This window comes from Sphaeramia orbicularis, chromosome 24, assembly GCF_902148855.1.
Source record: "Sphaeramia orbicularis chromosome 24, fSphaOr1.1, whole genome shotgun sequence".
Classification (NCBI taxonomy): domain Eukaryota; kingdom Metazoa; phylum Chordata; class Actinopteri; order Kurtiformes; family Apogonidae; genus Sphaeramia; species Sphaeramia orbicularis.
In genome coordinates, this window is record NC_043979.1 from 26,832,768 (window position 1) to 26,858,843 (window position 26,076).

At 36.5% G+C, this 26,076-nt stretch overlaps 1 protein-coding gene across 1 annotated transcript in view; it reads right to left on the reverse strand.

Moving 5' to 3' along the window:
• The window catches only part of clvs2 (clavesin 2), a 50,478-nt gene extending 36,193 nt beyond the window's left edge, over nt 1-14,285 (reverse strand). Inside the window, exons 1-2 of the mRNA XM_030128045.1 lie at nt 12,886-14,285; nt 9,880-10,054 (exon numbers count right to left, since the gene is read on the reverse strand). Of these exons, the coding sequence (XP_029983905.1) occupies nt 9,880-10,054; nt 12,886-13,274 (564 nt within the window). The 5' untranslated portion in view covers nt 13,275-14,285. The remainder of the gene's footprint in view (nt 1-9,879; nt 10,055-12,885) is intronic.
• Between the last annotated feature and the right edge of the window lie 11,791 nt (nt 14,286-26,076).

A 26,076-nucleotide genomic window follows, 5' to 3' on the forward strand; every position in this document is an offset into this window, starting at 1 on the left:
GTGCAACTTCACAGCAGAATGTAATTAATATACGGTACGTCCATGTAATTTACAAGGATAAAGCCTTTTAATTTAATAACTTTTCCTTCCCTCTAGCGCCACCAGGAGCAGACTTGTCCAGCATGTGTAGTCTCATTACTTTTACAACTCTAAAAATAAAGCATCAGTCCGTTTCATGTCAGTCAACAGTTGCTGTATGTATTGTGGGATGAAATGAACATTAAAGCCTCCAGGGGCCGCCAGCAGGGATCCAGACTAACAGTGTTTCTTCTGCTATGATCTGCACAACAAACTGTGCCACAAAATTGGATCCCAAGGCATGTGACCTACATGCTATTTGTATTTGAATGCTCACAACGAAGGGAGATGTCATGAAAAAAAAAATCCATCACATTTTGACAGTTTGAGAAGCATTAACATGGAGGACGACAAAAACAGACAACCAAAGAAACCAAAAACAAAACTGTAGAAAGGCCGATTCAAGTAAGCAATTTAAACCCATGTTTTTTTTTATTGAGGATGAATAATGATGTGATGAATTATATTATTCACAGTGAGTCAAGGTACGCTGTCTTGATTTGTCTCAGTTTTCAGCTGAAAGCAGTTCCAAAAATTAGACTGTGACATGGTTTGGTGTATTTTCTGAATGCTATTTTACTTCATGTGACACATGGACTCATGAATCATGAATCTGATGACTTTACACATAACTTCAAAATTGAGATCCTCTTCATAGCTGTGGAAATGCACACATATCTGCACACTGTCACATTCAGACATTTAATCATTTATGCATGATATTATTTCATATAATATTAATGATAAACATCTTCCTGTAAATGTAACTATGAAAACCGGTTATGGAAGAACTTGTTGTCCAGAGGTGGTTTAAGCAGAAGTTCAGACACTTATATAAACCCAGAAAAACTGATTCAACTTCTTCAATCAAAAGTGAAAAAGTACAGACTCTGACATGTACTCTGTCTATAAAAGTAAAAACTAGGCTTTTTACAGACAATTCTAAAGGCAGTTTCTGTGCAAAACAAAACAGAGCCCATGCATTATTAATACAGTATATCAGTAGATTATTAGAACTTCACATAAAATGAAAAATGGAAAAATACTGAAAATAATTAACATTAACTTTGCTCCAGTGTGTAGAATTCAAAACATTATAATGACTTTTCCCCATCATCCAGTCCCTTGTTATGTTCTTCCTGCTGTCTGTATCTTGTTATGTTTGTCATGTTTTCTTTGTATTTTTGTTCTGTCAGTTCAGGTTAAAATTAGCCCTGATGTTGCAATAGTGTGCAATGATGCAAAAACAATTCTGGATAATTCTCCTCAAATGCAGAAAACTAAAATGAACCTGAAAGGTGGGCAAATATAAAGTAGTGGGTAATGGGAACATTTTTAATTTTCTTCTTACATTGAGTGTGTTATGTGTACTTATATTAACATTCTGTCAAAAATGTTCAAAGTGATAAACTATGCAAAAAGAGTTTTAATTATAGATTTAGATTTGAGGAAAAACTGTCTAATCCTTGTCAAATGAGTCCTAAATTTAAAAAGACACAAATATAACTCAGGACTTCATAAAGAGACTTACAAAATAACTAGTATTTTGTTCATATCCACTTAAACTTAAAAAAGATTATACACAGAACACTGGGAGAGTCTCATATTTAGATTAAAAATCAAGCATAAATTAATGGAGATTATTACTTTTCTTCATATTCTTTTTCTCTGAGACCTCATATTTTTACATTTTAATAGTTTTTGCTGTGTATTTAATTAGTTTTTGCTGAATTCTTTTTGGCATATTGTTGTGTTAACTGTTGCTTATGGTCTTTTGTCTACGAAAAGATTCAAGTGTTATCATTTATTATTAAAAAAGACTGCAAAAAAAACTCTAAAAGGATATTTCTTGCATCCTAATTTCCGCTGTTGTTTTGCACACAGCTGTCAGTTCACGTCGGCGTCAGATAATAGAAGCCTGAACGGTGACAAATCTGTGGAAACACCGACAACAGCAGATATAAAGCAGTTGATGCACTCTGAACTAAAGCGGGGTACGTGTTCTGCGTTAACCAGCCATCAAATCACATCAAACCTCCGTGCAGAAGGAACGCAGGCCCCGCAGACGAGCGTGACTCGGCAGCTTTTAAACACTTACTGGTTTTCAGATTCATAAACAGACAGAAATGACTCACTGAGCCTGCTTAACAATATCCACATCTCTGAGTTTGTGTGGGAGTGAATCAGCTCTACTATACGGTGCAGAAAGTGAAAAAAATATATCTGTGCATCTTTAATACTTACATACTTAATTCCTCATAATGATTGCTAACCTTCATGATTAATCAGCCTGTTTTGCCACGAAATGCCAGAAAAAACAACCTGCTTTAGAGACCAGTTTCCATAGACAGCTTAACACTGTTATTATTACAAAATTTGTATTCAAAAAACAATAATTACTGCATTTCTTAGAGACTATTTTAAGCATCGGATTAACACACATTCAGTTCTTCTCACTTGCTTTTACATGTAACATCCTTGTGTCCAATAATTACATTTTCAAAACTCTAAACACACACCTGGGCCAAAAATTTTATGATAAAACTATTCATATCTGATAATTATACTTAAGCCTCACTTAAATAAAACAAAGGTATCCCACCAGGATCTATTTTAGTGCCTAGTTTGTTCTGTTAGATAATGGAATACATGTTGCGAAAATGCATTTGTATACGGTGAGTTATATTATCTCAAACATTTACAAAAGCAGAACAAACTAGGCTCTATAATAGATCCTTGTGGGACACCTTTGTTTTATATGTGTATTCACTCCCTGGTCACACTGGTAAAAAAACAATAAGTGTGTATGTGACTCTGAAAACTTTTGCCAAGCAAATGACATGATATTTTTGTGTTATAATGTAGGAAGTAAAACTAAAACACTGTCAGGTATTTAAGTAGGGGTGTAGATACCTCTGGGTGTGGGTGTGTTAATATTTTAAGACTTTGAAAAAGTATCCGAGGTAAAACTATCATAGAAGTTTGGTGTTTGAGTCAAAGTAAAGCACCTCTAGATCCATACACTGCTGTCTTCAGACTTGAGGGATTTGTTGACAAAAATGTGGGCTATTGATGAAATGAAATGTATTGCCATGTTTTTATTAGTGAGTTTTAAATTTATCTGTCATATTAAATGAAGTCTTCTTACTTTGCTTTTTTCTTTGGCTTTCTGCACAACATGATGAGCAGACGTTTGAGTGTAGCACACTGGGAATGACTCAGGGCTCAGCTAATAGCTCCTATCAATAATTCAGGCTCTAATCTGTGTCTGGAGAGCCGTCAGAAAAGTGTTATATATGGACTCGTCCCTGTGATGCACTGGGCTGATGCCTCAGTTTGAAAGAGGAGAAAGAGTTTGCCCTTGCCAAAAAACCACCTCAAGTTGGTGCTGACGCTGCAGAAAAAGAATGTTTAGAGAATCTGTAGGAGGTGAAAAGTGTATGAAAACACTCTGCTCAAGTAAAAAATAAGATATTTACTTTGGTAGTGCCTAGGCTTAAGTGGAGAATGATGTCAGGGAGACATTAAGTTGTTCACACCGTCAAGTTTTTCATAAATAAATAAATAAAACATATGGCCTATAGGGGTTTGGGACTCAGTGCAATTTATCATTAAGACCTACACTTCTTATTTGTTTTTCTAAAAGCCATTAAAAACTTCTCCAATCCTCAATTAAATCACACTGTTGCATTAAACTATCTGGTAAAATACAGGCTCCTGGTTGGTTGGTTGATTGATTGGTTGTGTGTATTAATGCAAAAAAAAATGTTTAAGTAAAAGCATGTTTCTCTAATACAGAAAATATTTAAAGAACATAATCATGAAAACACATTTAGGGATAATAACAAGGTTAACTAAAGTACGAAGTAATAAACATCAACAAGATTCACTTTACTGTCCCACATTGTTGGAAATTTGTCTTCAGCCTCTGCCACAGAAGGATCTAAATGATCCAATAAAAGATTAAAAACAAACACTAGTGTTAACTGAATAAAAACCCTTACTTCATTTAGCTTTTCTTATATTTAACAACTTAACATGATACCACTGAGAAAAAAGTCTGAATTGTTGTTGTCTGAACACACACATTCATAACATTTTTAATATGAAGTAGTTTCTGTTTTCTGCTCTAAACTGTGGGTGAATCTTAATTCATCACAATTTAAATCCTGTTAAACTGTGATTAATCATTTTAATATTAAAGCATCTCTCACAGTGTTCATTTATATTAAAGCATAGACAATACATATTAACTGTAACCATTAATTGTTTTCTGTCTATTAAGTAAATTAGCAACTATATGATAGTACATCAAGTGTCTAAAGTCTACTTTTTTTTAATTCTAACTTCTCTAATCCAGTCAATCTCTAAAGCCATTTTATAATAAACAATCTAATACCTTCAGAAAATAATCAACAGATGTAGATCTGGGTCTCAGATCAATAGATGATTGATCGTAATTTGACATATGATTTACTTTTTAGGAAGATTATACCGATTGCCATGTTTCCTACTCTGCAAACATTTAGTCTAAATGGCCCATTTATCAGAGTAATTACAGGATTTTATTGAGTGTTGTACTCAACAAAATAGTGTGTGGCAGTGTGTTTATAGCAATACTACAGCATCTGTCTGTGTTCAAGTGTTTGGCTTTACTCTGAATTGACTTGCAGACTATGTGACATATGTTATTTTGCTGTTCTTGGAGAAATAATTATAAAGAATTATTGGAAGTCTGCTCCATCTACCTAACTCCGATGTGCAGTGAGTCTGATTTACATAGACACTTTTTAATTCATAAAACTTCAGTGGGACAGATTATGTGACTAAATGTAATTAATGGAAACACTGCAGCTGTATGTACAAGTTCATGTTGATATTGTCCCCAAAACATTGCAAAGATGCAGAATTTAAACACCATGCACCAATCAGAACCAGTGAACACTAGAGAAAAGTAAAGGAAAATGTATAGTTTTGCTATAACTTGGTTTGCTATAACTTGATTGTTATGGATCATAATTTTGTGGATTATTCCCCCGCAAAAGACAATATAATTATGTTTTGCCTGTTCAATCACAGCTACAAAATATTAACTGATGATACTGAAGAGACACATGACACAGACGTAATAATTACTGTTGTCATATATACTGTTACCAAGATATAAAATTACATACACTGTCACAGATTTCAGCCCTATCATATACATTATTGTATTTTTTTATTGTGGTTTAGGAAACTTGGGCACATATTAGTTGTAACTGTTTTACAAACACAATATGTCTGTGATTTACACTCATTTCAGAACAACACATGGGGATTTCAGAGAGAAACAATAAGATGTTAAAGGGGTCATATTTTGCTAAACCCACTTTTATTAGTCTTTGGTTCATTTATTTGTGTATTTGGACCCTAATAGTTCAAAAAGTTTGAATTTGAACCCTCCAGATGCTGCAAAGCTATCTTTATATTCATTTTGGCAAAAACCGAGTGGATTTCTACAACCCGTTTTAATTTCTGCTTAATTTGTTACATTTTATAACTAGTTACGTCACGACATTTGCACATAAAAGGTCAAAACTTCCAACGAACATTTCTCCAAATACTACATAACTGTTTATCTGCAGCAGTGGTTGTAGTTCAGACTGAGGATATGTCCAGACTTTGAGCCAATTACCTAAAATGTTCAGTTGTTGGTTGTATTAACGAACACAAGTGACTGAAGGGGAGAGAGAAGCACAGTCAACAACCTGGAGGGGGTGGGGCATTTGCATTTAAAGGGCCAGCACTCAAAACAACCTTTCTGGTGTCATTACTCAGAAACAGGGTTGAAGATGGACCTGTGGAGTTGAATTAATGAAGAATTCAGACCCAAGCATAGCATTTATAGTTTATGTAGACCACAGGGAAATGTTTTAAAATGTAAAATTCCATTAAAAAAAAGCAAAATATCACTCCTTTAAAGCCATGAGTATCAAGTGAGTATAAGTTCCTGGAGATTTTTCATCCGATCATCTGATTTCTAATAAAGTGAAAGCTGTGTAGCAAGATCAGCCAAGTGGTAGCAAAGCAATTAAACACATTTTTTTGTGGAGTTGATGATGGAAATACCTGAGGTGTGAGCTATTATGCTTCCTTGTCATGTCTCTGTTCAGTCTTTCACATGCAGATAAAGAACGGCAAATTCAGCCTTTGCTGCCTAATAGATAAAATACCTAAACAAATATGTTAATGTTCATTTCAGACTTACATGAAGTGTTTTCAGTGTCAAAATCTTTTGAGTGAAGATGATCGGCTTTAAAACATCCAGGTAAGTTCAGCCTGTAGTTTTCGAATCCTAACAACACCCTTAACGATTGTTATCAGACAGGGGTAGTTGCTTGTTTATCTGCTTGACTAGTTTCTTTTTTTTCACTTAAGTTTTTATTGAAATTTTATAAACATATTATAAGCAAAAACAACAAAAAGCAAACAAACAAACCTCGCTTGGGTACACTACACGACCTTACATTCACATTATTCAGTCCTTCCTCCATTCCTGGTTCTGTAATCAGTCCATTTATTCCATTTTTTGGACATTTGTGCTTCTTGCAGTCGCAGTTTTCGAGTTATTTACATTCACGTTATTCAGTCTGCTTGACTAGTTTCAGCTATTTCCTGTAGCCTTCATCAGGAAGTAGCTGAAACTAGCCACGTAGGTAAAACAAACAACTACCCCTGTCTGATAAATGAATTACCCACAATAGTTATAGTTGCAAGACAGTATGAACCTTTACCAGAACACTCTTAACGATTCTGAAATGACTGTAAACCACTAGTTTTCTACTTCCCAAACTGTCTGAATGACACAAACATTACAGCTGAATTCCTTTTGATGCAAAAACACATCTGCTGAATTATAGCTGTTTATTTGTACGGCCACTAATTAGATTTTCCACTCTAGTGTAGTCTTTCTTAAAATATTTTCTAAGCTGTAAGCTAAATTCAAAGAGTGGAGCTCTGACAGTTTGGCATCCATCACAAGCGCAGCAGATAATCTTTTCGACCACGCTGGATCTTACTCAACACTTCCCTCTAGAAACACTTCCCCTTAGATTTCACTTTGACTAATGGAGCCCAACACAAATTGGCAGATGATTCACAAGGATGTTGAGAAAGCAATAACGCACACGCACATCGGCAGGGAGGATATTTCCTTTCAGGTTTGGCCGGTAACCAGAGGGCAGCTGTACACGCTGCTTGAGAGCCTTCTAACTCATTTCTGTAATGACATTAAAGGTGTCCTGATGACGGAGGCGACTGTGTTTTCATGCAGCCAAAAACCCCTCATACGCAGACACGAATCTAATCATAACCGTCACATTTCTCTCCGTCTCCCATTAACTATCTACCTATCTGAACCACGTAACACAATTGGATGAGAGCAGACTGACTTTTTCAAATGAGAGCTGTTAGAGCTGTACTGACAACCACAGAAAACACCTTTTCTCGCTCCATCTACCAGCCAAACGAGCCTTGAAAAACCCCACAGTCGTCCGTAATCACAATGGAAATGTCATTATTTCCTTCAACAGCGCTTTAAACAAGCTCACTGCCTTAACACACTGCTTGACTTGTTCTTAAGTGGAACATTTTGACTATAGAGTGATGAGGCCAGAGGACTATTGTACCACAGCTAAAAAATTAAGAAATTGTATTTTACAAGCAACTAAATACATGGATCTTATATCTTCAGCACTGACAAGGAACATGGACTATATTAGGTGACTGAACTGTGAGGTTTGGAGCTATAATACTGGAAAATGTACAGTATTGAACTGCAATGACTTATATTTACATTTATATTTCTTTTATTTGGCAGGGACATAACAGCAGTGGAAAGTGAATAAGCACCAGATACACTGTATTAAACATGTGTCCACTGGAGTCTTTTATAAAAAATTTAAATCAGGTAGAAATATAATATAGGTAATAATAAAACTACAATCTAGATATCAAATGTGAGAACCATGTTATTTCTGTTCCAGACATAATTTAAACCTTCTTTTGATAACATTAAAATGGTGTTGTGTTTTAGGCTTGTGGAACAGCTTAAAACACAACACCATTAACATGTTTTTAATAGAAGTGTTAAATTATGCACCTTTTCGTATCTTTAACAGCTGATTGTCCTGATCGTTCAAATGAGGTTTTATACTTTGCAATGCAGCTGATACTATTTACTGATGCCTGCCAATGAATTTTAAGGATTTATTGCAAAATATCAGCAGCTTTTTATATCATAAATTGCCAGAAAATTAGTACAACCAAATCCAAAAGTCTGCAGATTGATGTTTTTCCTTTCCAACCAACCATCTAAAAGTCAAATAGATTTAACTAACATATGCAGAAAACAGAGAGGAGAACAGAAAGCTAAAATTGTCATTTTGTTTGATAAATTCAAGTTCTTACAGTAAAAAAAAAAACAACTCTAACCAGTCAGACTAAGTTATTGTGTATAATTTGCCAAAGAAATGACACAAAATTAAAAATATGGCACACAGTAGTTGGCACATAGCAAATTTTTAGAGTAAAATTTCATGCAGTAAAAGACAAAAACAAAAATCTACTCATGTTATGAGCTATGAAAAACAATTATAGACAGCATTAACATTTAACTTTGGTCACATAAATATAATGTTTAAGCAACAGACTTGACTATTTCACTGCTTTGGAAACATGAACGCAATACAAATTTAGCAAATAAAAACAGTAAAAGAAGGTAATTGCAGTTATTTGATTTTTATCATTGTGTCTTGTAGCACTTTGAGATTTGTCTATCACAGATGTTAAGAGTCTTTCAAATAAAATTATTTTTTTGAATCATTATTTGTTTTCATCAACAAGTAAAATTGCAGAATTCATGTACTGAATAAGGCTAAACTGTAACAGTTCTGATCTTATTTGGACGATTCCAAACAAATCTTTAGTGCAGCTATTGACAACACAAACAACAGAAAACACAGGTGATTGATAGGTTTGGATATTGGCACTACATATAACTCCTTTAACTGCCCTACTAACACTATTATATAACTTTAATTCTGTGTATTTGCAAAGGAGGGGATGGTCTAAGTGAATGGTATCTATCTGTCTGTCTGTCTGTCTGTCTGTCTATCTATAATACTCTGTGGGTTGATTAATGACCGTATACTGTGAATCAAAGCAAACATAGAGCAGGTGGCAGCTTAAGTCATTACATTTATGCTTCTCTCTAAGTGTAAAAGATTAAAATCAGCTCCCATCTTTGGAAACAGTCTTTAAGTGTGTGGTGTGTCATCTTAGATGCTCAGCTAGTCATTAGCTGAGTATCCAGCTTAATTTTGGTTTTCAGTCAAGAGTAAAGTGTCTCAAAGCATACCCACTTATTTCCTTTAACTGCTGTTGTGTGAATATGTAGAATTCTGTTTGTCCTGTTCAGTCCCATAAACCATAAAAAAAGAGAGAATGCAAAAAGCTGACAGATAAAAGTGCGCCAGTCAAAGTGTTAGCAGCAGAGACTACAATGGAGAGTGGAATTATGGGATTTTTAACAACAACCGTTAAAGCCTCTTGCTTTTACAGGAGTTGTGATTACAGTCCTCTCATCGGTCCAGATATATTTCATGTTTCCTGCAAATACTGATATTTAATCTCATCAGTTTCAGTTGCACTTTTTTTCATTGTCAGTCCTTCCATCATTTTTCCCGCCTCAACCAAGTGTAAAGCCATTTCAGTCCTTCATGCAACAATGCAAACACTGAATCCATAAATCTGCCTTACCTGTAGGCCTTCGATGGCCAGCCGCAGCATGCTGGGAGTCAGTTTAGACGCCTGCTTGAAGGTGAAGTTACTCCAGTCGATGATGAGGATGAAACCGTTGACCTGCAGCTCCGGATCTTCAATCATGGACTCCAGCGACAGCAGGATGGCCCTTAGTATGTCCACAAATGTATACCTGAGGAAGACAGAAAGGACACATTAGAGAGGGAAACAACAAGAAAAATTGTGTGTTTAGTCAATACATTTTACAGTAAGTGACATCCTCAGAGCGCTCATTTAGCTAAACCCATAAAGACCGAAATATACATCAGTGACCAAAAGCATCTACTGATTTAAAATGTTGCCGTTCTAGCTTAGATTAAAACTGTTGTTGTTCTCAATATACACTGTATAAGACAACTTCCTAATACCTTTCAACTAGAACACCTGGAAACATTGTACATGTCAGATATTGCTATGTGTGTACAAAAAATCCAATAAAAGGATTTATTAAAAAAAAAAAAAAAGTATAATAACCTTAGAGCCACTAATCCTATCAATCCATGTAAACAACTGGTATAAAACGCCGTTTGTCATCTTTTCATGGTCATCAGATATGACCCATTTGGACATTCAGAGGCTCCGTAGTGAACATAGAAACACTGTCATCTTCTACAACATTGATTCACCAATTAAACCCATGAAGCTTGATCAATGACAGTGGATGGAGACACTTGGTTTATGCTCAGTTAATGATAGATTTTACTGAAAAAGTCACTTTTTCTCAAGTTTTCTTTGTTTTTGGTATGATAACCCTCAACTCTCAGTATGATGACCAAAGTACATGATCAGGTAAATAAATATAGGAAAATACCTGATTTTCACTGGAAAAAAATGCAAAATGGAGAGGACAATATTATGATAAAGGGTGATAAACCACTAAAGACGGGTTAAATAGAGAGAACAAAATAATTTGGGAACTACCATAAAAGTAGCACTGGATCTTTATTGATTAATTTGGCTAAAAATGACTAAAGTATTAGTCAGTTTCCAAGATGTTGATTCATTTTTCATATAATCTTGAAGACCGGCCTGGTTAGGTTAATTTACTATCCTTCTGGATCTGGGAAAAGTGTCTCTTTGTTGGACTAGTTGTTTTTTTGTTGTTGTTTTTTATGAATCACACTACCCAATGTAGGATACACTAACAATGCATTTGCTGAATAGTGTTGTTTGAGCTGTAATATTAAAATGATTACATTTCAAAAGAAAACACAGCATGAGAAGATAAATGTCTTTGCCAAAAACTTGCCAATTTAAGTGTAGAGTCTGTATTAAAGAAAGTCCTTCATTAAAGTAGTAAGTGAGAAGGGAAGACAAGTTCAATCGTCATCCAGCAGTTACCTTACTCCATCAGTGTACATCCTGTGGACAGACCTACATCCTACATACTCACACATGCACATTTTCACAAGGACAATAAAGAGAATATTACATTTAAAGATGTCAGGAGATACAAAAATTTGAGAAAAACTGATTGAGGCTCAATAAAATGTCACAGCTAATACTCCATTAAGATGTTGACATACAGTATATTAAGTGACAGAACACAAATATAATACTACTTTTATAGCAGTAGTTTTAGTATCTGCTTCTTCTATTGGATACCAAACCGTATTTTACTGTAAAATACAAGTAGTTGTGCAATGACAAAGCTGAGTCAAATCTATTTTATCCCCATTAATGCTGGATATTCACTTGGAAGAAAATACATTGTGTAGCCAAATGTGTGTAGGCAGCCCATTAGAGTTGCCTTTTTATTCCAGAAAGAACAAATGTGAGCGAAATGTACACAAAGATGCTCTTCTAACTTTCCTGTTTGAGTTAAATGTGTTTTTGTGCACAATGTAAAGTTGGACGTTCATTAAATTGTTGCTCCAGTTTGGTGTCCAAGAGTTTAATCTCCTCCAATGTTATTAGAATGAACTGGAAACCAATATCAGCAGCTGACCTTAAATAATTAGTGGTTTAATGGGAGCAAATTCCTGCAGATGTGTGGCTCTGACCAGAAGATAAAAATGCTCACAAAGTTGGAATAAGACCAACAATCACATAAGGCTGAAATGTGTGGCTTCCTCCAACTATAGTTACACACTGTAAAAAATGACTGTAGAATTAACATCAAAAAGTTGTAAAATTGCAACATAAAAAAACTGTAAGTGACAATACAATGCAAAGTTGTTTATTTGAAAAGATTTTTGTGTTAACGATTAAATCCAATATAGCTGTAGTTTTCACAGGAGGAGTATGTGAACAAAACCAGATTTGTATGTAGAAATGATGTATTTTTTTTAATTGTTTTTAGAAAATAAAACTGTAAATTAAATACAATGTGGTGCTGTTTAAATTGCAAGAACATAATGTTGAAATAACAACATATTTGCTTTATATATATATATATATATATATATATATATATATATATATATATATATATATATATATATATAAGTTATAAAAAAGAAAACATTTAACAATGTAACATTTTAAATTTGTAAATTAATGGGTTGGTAGAGTTGGTAGAGCGGCTCGTCCAATAACCAAAGGGTTGGTGGTTTGAATCCTGGCTCTGACTGTCCATATGCAGTTTAAGGTTCAGTGTCTTCCATGGACATGGTCCCAGTTGGACCTGGTGGTTTTGGAAAGTGCTTTGGACACCATGAAAGTGTAGAAAATGTGCTAAATAAGTGCAGTTCATTTACCATTTAAATCCAGTGTTAAATCTACATGTTTAAAATGTTAAATCTACATGTTACTCTGTAAATATGTTTACAGTTGGATGTGTTTTTACAGTATTGTTCTGGAAACCACAGATTTTTTTACAGTGCACATTAAGAGTAAATGTTGGGAGATGTTTCAGCTAAAGCAGACCAGACCCCAGAGAAGGATGAGAACACACACTGGGCTTCATCTCTGACAGTCATGAGCCCACCTCCCAGACTCCACATCCATCCCTGCTTGGATTACCTGCTCTGGTCCCAGTTGGCTGCGAACAGGACCAGGATTTTCCTGCCGTATCTGTCCAGGTTGGAGAGCACGCCTGGGAAGCCGTCCTTCAGGGCTTGTTTTATACCCGGGTCGGTGGCTTTCAGGTTCTTGAACATGTCCAGGTTCTGCTGTCGGTACTCGAAATACTGTGCCAGCAGCCGGAAAGCCTCGAAGTGGTTAAATTTCCGCGCCCGGAGGAATCTGAGGATAAACGCGTCGTCTGTCCTGAGGAAACCGATGTCCGGCCGGGTGATGATCATATCCCGGACCTCCTGGATGTCCTGGTGTAAAGTCTCCGGGTTTTCCTTCAGTTCCACCTTGGCCTTCTCCAGAGTCTCTGGAGAGAGGCCAGCCTGCAAGTGAGTCATCTTTTGCAACAGCTGTCCCTCCACGGGGGACCACACCAAAACAGCTTCCAGTGACAAAACACACTAAAGTAAAATCCAGCAACAGGGTGGCACTACGTCTGTTAGATGGTGTGGTGTTTGTTTGTTTTTTCCCTTGTTTCCTGCTCTGTGACTTCAGATGGAGGCCTGCTGCTGCTCTGTAGACGGTAATCCACCCTGAACTGGCACAGACGCTGCTGCTATGATGCTCCCATGATGTATTATCAACATTTGGGCCACTCACTTTTACGCACGCATCAATTCCACCTTTGACAAATCAACTTTTTATTTCTCCTCTGTTTTTTGGTATTTTTTCCACCCACATGTAGAAAATAAAGCGAATCAGATCCTATCCAACCTGCTGATCCGGGCGGCCTGAGCTCAGAGCCGACAGACAGCCACTTCCCTCCATGTCAAAGCGTCTCCTCTCGTCTCTTTCTCTGTGTTTCTGTGGCACAATGACGACGACAGCATCACCGTCTCCCCGGCGTCGCTCGCGGCGGTCAAGCAATGCGGCACGACCCTGCAGCACCTGCTATATCATCATCATCATCCTCATCATCATCATCATCATCATCACCATCCCTCCGCCTTCACATCTCCACATCCGCCGACCGAGTGGTGCTGATGCTGCTGGTGCTGATGCTGCTGCTGGTGGAGGTGGTGGTTCCACCGCCGACCGCTCCGTCAACTGATCTGGCCGCTCGTTCCTGCTTCACATCCCTGTTTTTAATCACCACCGCCTCCCACCATCCTCACCATGACATCTTCTGAGAGGTTTTTTTTTTTTTTTTTTTTTTTCCCAAAGCGCAATAGTGTTATCCAGCATCCGCGGTCCGAGCACAGGTGTCCCGCGAGGTTTTGTTCCCCTTCTGCCTCCGGTTTCTGGGTTTTGGGGAGGGGTGGGGTGGTGGACGGAGAGCAGGGGAGGAAGAGGAGGAGGAGGAAGAGGAGGGGGGGATTACCGTCTCCGCTCCTCCTGCTGATGCTGCTGCCGCTGCCGTCTGTTCGCTGGGAGAGTGAGTGACAGGGAGAGAGTCTGTGCTCCGGTCGGTGTATGGACGGCACCGCGGGGGTGGGGTGGGGTAGGGCGGGGTGGGCGGTGGTGGGGGGTGGGGTGGAGTGTGAAATGAGGCAACAGATATAAATAAAATGGGATGCAGGGAGAGAGGGCAAGGTGGCGATGGGAAGATGGAGAGATGGAGGATGGATGGACAGTAAAAAAGAAGAGATGAGGGATGGAGAGGATGGAGAAGGGTCCAGAGGGTCATCAGATGAAGGCAACAAGAGTGATGAAAAAGGGTCAGTTTTGGATTTATTCCACTGTGCATCATGTTATGACTTAATTTAATATGAGTTCTAATCCACATAGTGATTTTTCATTAATATAATAGATGATAGAGTTGAGTTTATGAATGCTGTTTCTCCAATGAAGTTGGGACTTTGTGTCAAATGCAAATAAAAGCAGATTAGAATGATTTGCAAATCCTTTGGGACCTGTATTCAGTTGAGCACTCTATGAAAACAAGATTTTTAATGTTCAAACTGATAGACGTTATTGCTTTTTGTAAATATTCACCCGTTTTCACATGAAAAACAATACATTTTATCAGTTTGAAGATTAAATTTGCTGTCTTTTTTATTCAACTGAATGTAGGTCAAAAAAGATTTGCAAATCATTGCGTTCTGTTCTTATTTATGTTTTATGCAGTGTCCCAACCTCATTGGAGTTGGGGTTGTACATGACCTTTCAAAGCTCTCAGCTGCTCAAGGGTTTGGTCTTGAAGTGGTCAGTACATATAAGTATTTAGAGATTATTACTGTGCAGAATTTGTTATTTAATTCACACACTGAGAACCTGAAACCTACAGCTGAAGTCATACACCCCTCAGTGATGCTTGTATTAATCTATGACTCATGATGATTCAACAAATGAACCATTTCGAAATATTAATTTGACATTATGCGGTATCTTTGCACTTTGAGAACAATACTGGAGCACATCACAACCACAACTTGAAGGACTTCCCATTCCTATTGATCTGACATATTTTATTGATAAAAATGGTCATGTCAGTTGTAGTCAATAATCGTCATGGTAAATGTCAAATCAATGGTTCTTTTAAGATTGAGTGAGAATTGAAGGGACCAGATGGTCAGTTGTGTTTGAAATGATGATGTATGGTCAGAACAAACACAAAACATCATTTTCTTTATTTCAGAAATCAAAGGGAGGATATATAAAATACTTATAATAATTTTTAAAAAAAACAAAAAAAAAAAACAAAACACGCTGAGTAAAATTAAGTAAAAACAAACTCTTAAGTGCTTTAATAAGCGTAGATGACAATGTAACTAAAATTAATCCCAAAGACAAACTAACAATGTTTGGTGCAATGATATTTAAACATAAGACTGAACTATGACATTTATCATTATCATTTTGTAGCCCAGACCACTGTTTGTAATGAAACGTTTGAATTCAGCGTGTCTCAATACTTTTGTTCATATAGCATATATCAGTTTAAGAATCTTAATTATGCAGTAATTAATATACTGCCTAATGAGATAGGTTCTACAGATGTTCATTTCAGATCCGTGCTTTTGATCAACATCACTGTAAAGCTGTGATGAGACCAAACAGAGCTAATGTTTCAGCCTCAGTGGCAAAATTTGCATTGAGGTTCTTCTGACAGCACCGATAAACAGAAATGGGGATAGGTTATTATGGAAAGTGGTGAGTGAGACCATATTAGTTTCTTTTCTCTGCTCTTAAAAATTTCAGTAATGAACCGCGGATCATTAGGAATTTAACGATGTTCATCTCTGTGCTAACAAAATCATTATCAAACCGCCAAACTAGAGCACTCATGGAGCTACATATTCACTAATCTGTTAGTATCATAGTCATATGAGTGACACTGAACTATAAACATAAATGGAAAAAACCACAGAAGGACTCCATATGACAGAACACGTGTAATAATTTAGATAATGTAGAAAATGTGCTGCTTCAACCTGGCAACTTTCAGGATATGCACAACACAACCACTCATCCCTGTTTTACTACAACATTGTTGCCTCTTTTGGATTATGGAGCTCAGTTATTCTTCGGTGAGATGACACAAAACCAACCAAGTTAAAACTAGAGTTAGCTGCTTCAGTATTAGTTCATGTTGCTGTTTAGGGCAAATATTTATGTCTCACAAACTATTCCAGAACATGTATGTATGCATGTATGTACAGTGTGTGTGTGTGTGTGTGTGTGTGTGTGTGTGTGTGTGTGTATGTGTGTGTGTGTGTGTATGTATGTATGTATGCCATTATTTATTTACCACTTCATCAGTTTAATAGATATTTTTGCAGTGTTTCAATAGACAAAGGTCATGTGGTCTGATGAGTCCAGATTGACCCTGTTCCAGAGTTGGTGCATCAGGGTGAGAACAGACGAAGAGGATGAAGTCATTACCCATGATGCTGAGTGTCTACAGTACAAGGCTGTGGGGGCAGTGTTATTGATTGACTGACTGATTTTTAAAATGGGACAGTTCATACTAATTAACATTTACACGTAAATATGAGAGATTATAGCCATGCAGCTAATTTCCACCTTGAGTCCCACTGGCAGGAAAAAAAAAAAACTTACAGATGACATAATACCATAACTGAACTAAGACAACAAAAAGAAAAACAAACCAGCAACAACATATTGTGCGCACAAACAGATAAAAGCAGGGGGACCCAGGCACACCATCAAACATTAGGTTTGCACATGATTATGTTGCAAATATCCCATTGTAGCTATGACACATATCGCTCTATCGCTGTTGCACACTTATGATCTGGGGTTGATTCAGTTGGTCAGGTCTAGGTTCAGCAGTGTTATGAAAGTTGCATAAGCTTATCGAAAAAGCTGTGTTTGTGCCGCCCTACCTTTGTCACACAAGGATAATAAGTAAGTTCAAGTGAGAAAAACATTAATTTTTACTATCATTATTATCTCCAAAACAACAAAAAGTATCATCTCTCAGTCTAAGCAGCCTGTGTTGCAGAACTGCGTTGTACATTTTCCTTTACGTACAGTTTCAAGCACATGTGCTTTGCCCCATACCCTTATGCTTTTAATTCAGAGTTAACTCTGTGTCTAGAACAAAGTGGTTGAGTCCACTGCAAAAGCAAAACACAGTGATGAACAGACTGGAAGAGGTTAGCTGCTTGGAGGATGGACTTAACTTTATATAATTAGCTTGTATTTATTCAGTAAAATCACCAAATGTCATCATCATTACATATCCAACCTTGTGTGAAATGTGGGTTACAACAGATAAAATAGAAAGAGGAGGGGGTGTCGGGTGGGGGGGACTTAGCACCTGCTCAGTGGTGGCCAGACAGCTGCACTTTAACATGCTGAATTAATTTCCATTGTATGGGCCTGCTTATCTCTCTTACTGGTTTATACATGGATAAGTGGTGAGCTTCACTTCTTAGCTTTTTATTCTGTGACCAAAATAAGACGTTTGTTGCTCAAAAATTCATATTATCAAATAAGAAAAAAAAGAGAAAAAAGAAGAAAGATATTTTCTGTCTGTCAAGTAAACAGCTATTAGATGAATATAGTGCAGTAAAAACTATGTTTCTATCTGAGCATAGTGGTTTAGTGTGATGCTTATCTTCTACACATCAGCACCATAAAAACTCAGATATTTGGTGACAGCCTAAGTGCCTTAAAAAAAACTTTTAGATTTCAGCTCAGAGAATAAACACACAGGAACAAAACCATCTATCATAACTATGTTATTCTAGAAATCACCCATGTTGGATCAAATTGTTTTTTTTATTTTCTTTATTTTCACCTCTTTTCCATTCTGAAACGCCTTCCTGGGTGTCATCGTGTAGTTCAGCTCAAATAGTTTTAATCAAGAGAGGGAATGCCTCTGAAAACACCTCATTTCATTTAGAGATGCAAATGCTTTTAAGCCCTTAAATCAGGAATTAATTTGTCAGTGAGGACATTTCCTACTGAATTAAACACAATGAAAATCAACTCCCACACACAAACTAAATTGATCCGAACATCTTGGGATGCTGCAAGCACTTTCCAGCAGCGCCATTATTTTGCTTAAATGTACTTTTCTTCTCCCCTTTGTTTTAATATTCCTGAAAACACTCACATAACCAGCCTTGTACAGTCTTTCTTTAAATATATCTAAGCACATTAAGCTGATTCGCTGCTGCATAAATCATCTGTGCAGCCGTATTTTTTTCCAGACATTGATGCACGTTGTTGTATTTTATATCTACTTTTAGTCTGTGCACTTGATAAAGACTAGTTTTTGGACAATATCCTGACAGTGGGGGTGGGGAAAAGGGCAACAGCTGAATGGAAGTGGGTGGAGGAGGGTCCCAGGGGAGGCGGGGGGTGGCCTCAGTTCTGATGGGCCCGTGTTGGAGTGAATTAAATAAATTGTGGACATGCATTGAAAATTACCTCTGGTTTAAAACGGCGCAGCTGTCATTTCCTGAAGTGGCTCTTTGGTCTCTGATGGACAAAAGGTTGAATAATAAATCACAAGTGCATTTTATAAGTTAAAGCCAGAATGTCCTGTGGATTCTGTACATCCTGAATCCTTAGTTGTAAGGAGGAAAAATTGATAATGGAAATTAAAAAAATCAGATACTGAGTGTTAATATCAGGTTAGAGGTGAACACACAGGAATGGAGGCATACATTTAAGGTTCTACTGACAATATCTGAAAGTTTATACATTGGATTTTGGGCATAAATTGGAAATGTACACATCTGCAATGAATATGTCAATATCTTAAAAAATCTGTTGTTGTTTTTTTCATTTATTTGTTTCGAGCAGAAGAAAAAAAAAACTTTAGTGTGTACAAGGAACTAATATCAGAGCAAATACAAGAGGTGATCAAGACAATATAGTAACTGGCATGTGCACTGGTAATAACAAAATTAACTCAATACATATTGTTCGAAAAGGAGTGGGAAGAAGAAAACTTATTAAATTGCACTCCCACCTCTCATTTTTACAACATAACACATTACTTTTGCTTCCTTAATGATAAAGTTTCATCTGTTTAGAGTCCTAATAATGATTCACTCAGTATGTTGTATTATTGCATTGGATCTGTGATGTATCCTATTTTGGGATATGATACAGGTTCAGCAAAACTAGATCTGAGACAGATGATATATTTGTATATTTATTATTTGTTGCTGCCAGAGACATAAGCAGACACAGCTTTACCTTCAGGCCAACAATGTTTATTAGTAAAGTCAAAAACAGCCTGTCATCAGTGGCTAATCTGTTCAATGCTGCTGATATTAGATGTGATGTTCATACTGTAATTGGAAAAATTAGTACAAAAATAAAGAAAGAAAAAAGAAAATGCTCTGCTTTCTAGGTTTTGTGTAAAACACGGTATGGATCTGCTCATATTTACCTCCTTGACTGGTTTAGAGTTAAAAAGAAATAATGAAAAATCAAATATGTGTAGTTCCTGCTTGACTGTATATAAGATAATCCGCTGTTAAAAAATCAAATATGATAGTATGAGAGGTATGTACAGGTATTGAGTTAAAATGCAGTGTTTAGGAAAAATCTGATCTCACAGGTTTGACATATTCCAACCATTTTGACCATATTCTATAAAATGTATCCTTCTGTAATCTGAGTGAAAAAGGAAGTTTTTTCATGACGTAGATCTCTTGAACAATGATTAATCCCAAAATTGTACTACTTTTTCTTGAAAAACTTTCAGTGTTTTCAGGTTATTGACATCTTTTTTGTTTGGATAGTTTGTAAATGTAAATATTTTCATCATTTAATTTTTTTTTTTTTTTTTTTTTTTTTTTTTTTTGCACTAAAACACATAGGAAAATTTAGAGTTGTTGTTATTTATAGGTTTTTATTTGACTTTGGATCATATTGGTCAGAAAGTGGAACCTGAAATGAAATAATTGTTGATAAAAAAATAATACATTATGATAGTATGATACCTCGCATATTCATCTTTTCTGAACAATGCACTACTAGAAAATAAGTTACTGATTAAAATAACAAAATTAATGTATATTCCTGTGTTATAAGTTTAAATGGCTGCACAACTTCACTAAATGTATCATATATCTCTCTCCAGCTTCATTCATACCTTTACAAACCAAATGCAATAAGATTAATATTGAGGTTTTTGTACATTTCAATTGCTGTTTAAAGGTGACTACAAGGGGCTAAAGTCCATGACAACTACAGACAAGGTAAAAACAGACCATTTGGTAAATTTAACTGCCTGTTTTCCAAAATGATAATGTCAAACACAATTATATTTTTATCCAAATATATGACCAGAAACAAACACATCTGCACCATATTTATTTATTTATTTATTTATTTATTGTTAAATTATTTTTTAAAATTTATTTATTTTTATTTTTTATTTATTTACTTTAATACATAAGCATTAAACTTAACATTTTGCCATAAACATTTTAGACTAATGCAGGACAGGAACATGTGACATTGGTTTCCACTTTTTTTTAGCTCAAGATCCAAAAGAAAAATGTAAAGTCTCTCTAGGACTAAAACATACAAATACATTATGGACATCCATAATGTGTACATTTTTCACTGACTCCTCCACTGGCAAAGCAGCACTGAATAAATGGACTGTATGCGGGTTGACTTAAGCAGTGGATCAGTATAATTCATCCAAGTCTGACTGAACAGATGCACTAATCCAAAGGAAATATGAGAGAGCAATTATGAGTCACAGTTTATTGTAAAGCTGTTGAAGTATCGAACTGAAAATATGTAAATCAAAAGAATACACACCTGAATGTCATGGAGGTCAGTGTCACCGGATTTGTCCTGATTTTCGTTTCACCTTGCAAAAAAAAAAAGAAAATTGCAAAAAAAAAAAAAAAAATAAAAAAAAATAAATAAATAAAAATAAAAAAAAAAAAAATAAAAAAAAAAAAAAAAAAAAAAAAAAAAAAAATATATATATATATATATATATATATATATATATATATATATATATATATATATATATATATTAACATGAGTAAATAGTGAGAGACAAAACTTCTTGATCATCATATACTGTTAAGCCAAGAAAGTCACAGTTTGTTGCAAAGATAGTAAAGAAACATCTAATTTTGTGTTAAACTGCATCTCTTGTTGCATGTGATTCAATATAAAATGACACAGTTTACCTCAATCTCTGAGAATGTGGTGAAAAAGTATTAAAAGTAGTGAAAACCACAACAGTCTAGTCATATTTGTGAGGATTATTGTAAAAGCAGAGCCCAGATGCAGACTCCAGGTGAAAAAGGGCATTTATTAAACAAAAAAAAACAGAAAAAAGAAAAAAAACAGGAAATAGGGTAATGAAACATAACACAGGTGAGACACAACAAGGCTGATGGACACACAACAGGACACAGGTGAGACGAATGAATGTTGAGGAGACACAAAAGGAAAGAAACTGACTCCGATACACAGGGCCACCTTAACCTAATGGTAGGCCCCGGGGCTGAGGGAGGTGTTTTAGGCCCCCCTGTCCCATCCTTCAAAATTACCAAGCCTCATTATAAAATATAATATCTTGGTAATCTACAACAGCGAGTAGATTGTAACCAAGATGGATGGAAGTTTGACTTCATGATAAAAATTATTGTCACCAACCATCAACTGTCAGGAAAAACAATTATTTAACAGCAGCAACAGATCAAACTATAAAGCCTGAGAACCCATGCACCTGCACATAGGCATAAACTCAACCCCCCTCCCCCAGCTCACACAAACACACACAGCACCATGGACAGTGACATGGAGATAAAGTGCTTCTCCTGTATGGCTTTCAATGGGGAGGAACTTTACAAAGCGCTCTTCTATACAGCCCTCTGGCGATACATAGCACAGAATGAAAGTCAGCGGGTCCAGATGTGGAATATCTGGTGTGGGGTCCACACTGAAAGCAAAATACTTTGCAACTTTCACTCGACTGATATTTTCATCCAGCACCTTCTGTGCCATCAGCTGTATGAATTCCTCACACACATTTAGAGAAAGGTTGGATGGAGTTCCTCTGCTAGCGTTTCCATATTTTTCAAAATGAACCTTTAAAAAAGGATCAAACTGTCTGATCAGTTCCATACTGCCCAAATCATTTCCATTGTTGGTGTCTCCAAACCTGTGGCTATCACTCTTGAAAGTTAGCCCATGCTCAGCTAAATACTTCACAACAGCAACAACCCTCTGTAGAACCTGTGTCCAATATTCACACTCATCAAACTGTTTTTTTTTTAGTTCTGAGTCCACTGTCCCACGGCCAGCTGCTTGATTGATATAAGTGATCATGGCCTTTCTGTGGGTGTCACCAGTTTCGTGTTCTGCTGTGCGATCACCTGCATGTTTCCAATCTGAATATCCCCCATTAGCAAATACCGACTTTTCATTTTTCTCACCAAATATCTTGCATGCAAAACAAAACACACTGCCTGCTGATGGTGAATAACAGCCATTCTCTACTAACACACTCTCCGTTATTTAGTTTGCGGCTGAAATGAGTTCTAGAACAATCCCGTCTCTGATGCTTGTATACACGCTCTGATGCACACTGTGTCTGGAGTTTGGCTGGTCTCTGGTCCCATTTTCACCCAGTATGCGCGTACCTGTTGCTGGTCAAAGTTGTTTCCCCAACGACCCGGGTCACTGCTGAAAGGTTCATCTGGCTCTCCTCCCCCCCCCGATGCTTCTGTGTCTCCCCCTCCTTCTCCCCCTCTGTGGCTGTTAACTCCACCTGCACGGGCTGGGGCTTACCAATTGGGATCAATATGCAGCTTCAGACGTGCGTACAGTACGTATAAAAAGATAGACAGGAAAACTGACAAATTACAAATCGATGTTAATTTTTATGCTTATGGAGTACGTAAAAATGATAGGCCCTTTAAGTCAGTAGGCCCCTGGGCTACAGCCCCGGTTAGCCCGTGCATTAAGGCGGCCTTGCCGATACACAAGGAGGCAGAAACAGGAAATAGACCATACACCAGGATGATGTTGAAACTGACAGTTTTAACACCAACTGTGATTTTCTCAACTTGTTCAATTTTCTTTTAACCCATAAAGACCCTGTGTTACATTTGTGTCAGTTCTAAAATATTTTGTCCTCTATATTGAACTTTTCTTAAGTGATTTATCATAATTTATTATGACATAATCCTCTGTGTTTTGTGTTTTTTCAGTGAACATCAGATATTTTCCAGTATTTAATTCACTAATCATGTAGATATCCATAAAAGCTCAAATTAAAGTTGGGGGTTATAATGTTAAAAATGGGAAAAACTGAAGAAAAAGTGACTTTTTCGGCAAAATATATCCTTAAGGGAGTATAAACTAACCATGTCCATCCACTTTCATCGATCCAATTCCATGGGTTTTACTGGTGAATCAATGTTATAGAAAATGACGGTGTTTCCATGGTAACTACGGAGCCTCTGAACATCCAAATGGGACCATGAAAAGATGATAAACTGCATTTTACACCAATTATTTACATGGATTGATAGAATTAGTGGTTCAAAAGTTATCAAACATTTTAGTTCAGAAGATGGCTTTGGTCGTCGGTGGCTGTTTGGGTCTTTATGGGTTAAACTGACAAACTTCATATGTGGAAATGATGGAATAAATCAAACAGGACTGAAAATATAACATGTCTTTCCCCATTGACTTTAATGCGACTTTTCTGGAAATAAATCCCCCCTGGGGCATAGAGTTTGGTTCTGTGTACTCCTCACAGCTGCAGTATAAGGTGCAGGCCTTTTTTAATCCCTTACAGAGCAAATTCTGTCTGCATAAGTGGAGAACGACACAGAAATGCTTTTGCACCTGCAGTTCTTACAATGCTAAACAAACTAGAAAGACAGGATGCATTTAAGGCTCTTTAGTCTCATGAATGAATGTGTAAGTGTGAGTAGAAGAAGGTTATCAAGACTGCTTTTGGATTTCTTATACTATGATACTATTTTTGATACTGTGATGATATTTGAATTTCATATGTATGTGCTGACGTCTTTTGAAACTAAATCACATTGGTTAAATATGTTGGACCTTGAGTATCTTGAAACCTCAAATGACACTTTTTCTGAAGGTTTGTTATAGTGTTTTCATTCATATGGATTAAAATCTCCTCTTTGCGACATTTTGCTCACTATTGTTTTCCATCTCATATCTTTTCTTCATCTTGAAAACACTCCTTGGGGTGTCAGCTGTTTGAATTTGATTTAGTTTTTATTACAACGTCTCTGAATGAAAATGACACAAGATATCACAGGAATAAATAATCAAGAGAAAGAAATACTGAGGCACCATAACTCCCCCTGCTGGTAGATGTTGGTAAATGCAATTGAATAAACAGTTGAATAAAGGTGATCATTTAATACGGTTTATTTTTGTGTTTATTCATACACCACACACAACACAGCTCATTGATTTGTTTTCCTGTTAGAGAATAAGTCTAATGATAATAAAAAAAAAAATAATGATGATAAAGCTGAAGCAATGAGTCATCAAGCTCAATTAATTAAAAAAAAAAAAGAAGTAAATTATGACCCATACAAAATAAACCAAACAAATAACAAATACATGAATCTTCCTTTTTTAGTTTTGATTTTTCTTCCTGTAAATTCTGTATAATTCAAGTTCAACCAGAAGAAAACTAACCAGTAGATGGTAGCAGTGAAGCATTTAATGAACCAACGTGGACATACAGTGTGACTTCATCAAAATGATCTATTCCGGTTGATTTGACATTATTCATTTAATGTAATCCTTCCTTATTTTCCCTTGAGATCTTTTGTTGTTTCAGGTGTTAGTCTTCTATTGCTTCAACACAGGCTTGTTTTTATTTCTATCAATTGTTGTGTGTCATAAAAATAATGAATGGTTAATGTAAGACATAATAACGGGCAGGAGACTTAAAGGTGTTAATCAGCGGCTGTAATGGGGCCAAAAGAGAGATGTCAGCAGTAAAAATATAATATTTAATGTCTGTATAACTGTCTGACTGCCTCCACAGAGCCCCAGAAGTGTTTTTTTCCCCACTGGGGGTTGGACCATAAGGTCAGAACAATGTTGATCAGGTGGAATAAAAGGGGCTGCAACCCCCATAGTGATCAAAGACACTGGTCATCAGGCCACACCCCTCTGTCCCTCTCCTCCTGTACCAACTGGTCTGAGGGCAAACCCACTGACCCTGCAAAGGCAGCGGCCCACGACGGAGGGGGCTGCCGGACGGAGTGGATCACGGATGCATGGATGGAGCAGAGAGAGGCAGACTGGAGGAGGAAGATGCAGATTAAGAGTTAACAGCTTAACCTTGGAGAACTTTGCAATATGGCAGGTCTGTTGAGAGAATGCAGGAAGGTGGAGGATTGAAATGCAGATTCTGCGGCAGAGTAACACTTTACCAAGGCTGAGGTGCAGACAAAAAGCAGCAGGAAGGAAGGTTAGCTGCTATTAAGGTCAATTAAACTAATACTGTATGTCTACTGCAATATGCCACAAATATCTGGATGTCCCACTAAATCTGGTTGAATTTTGTAGTATACAACCCTGCATGCTTTTCTAAATATTACCCACAATGCTCTGTGTGAAGTTAATACCATCCCACTCTGCCCTCTCCATACAAATGATATAAAGAAAGTATGTAAAATCCTTCCACTGGATAATTTCTGCAGTGATTAATTCAACTGCAACAAGTTC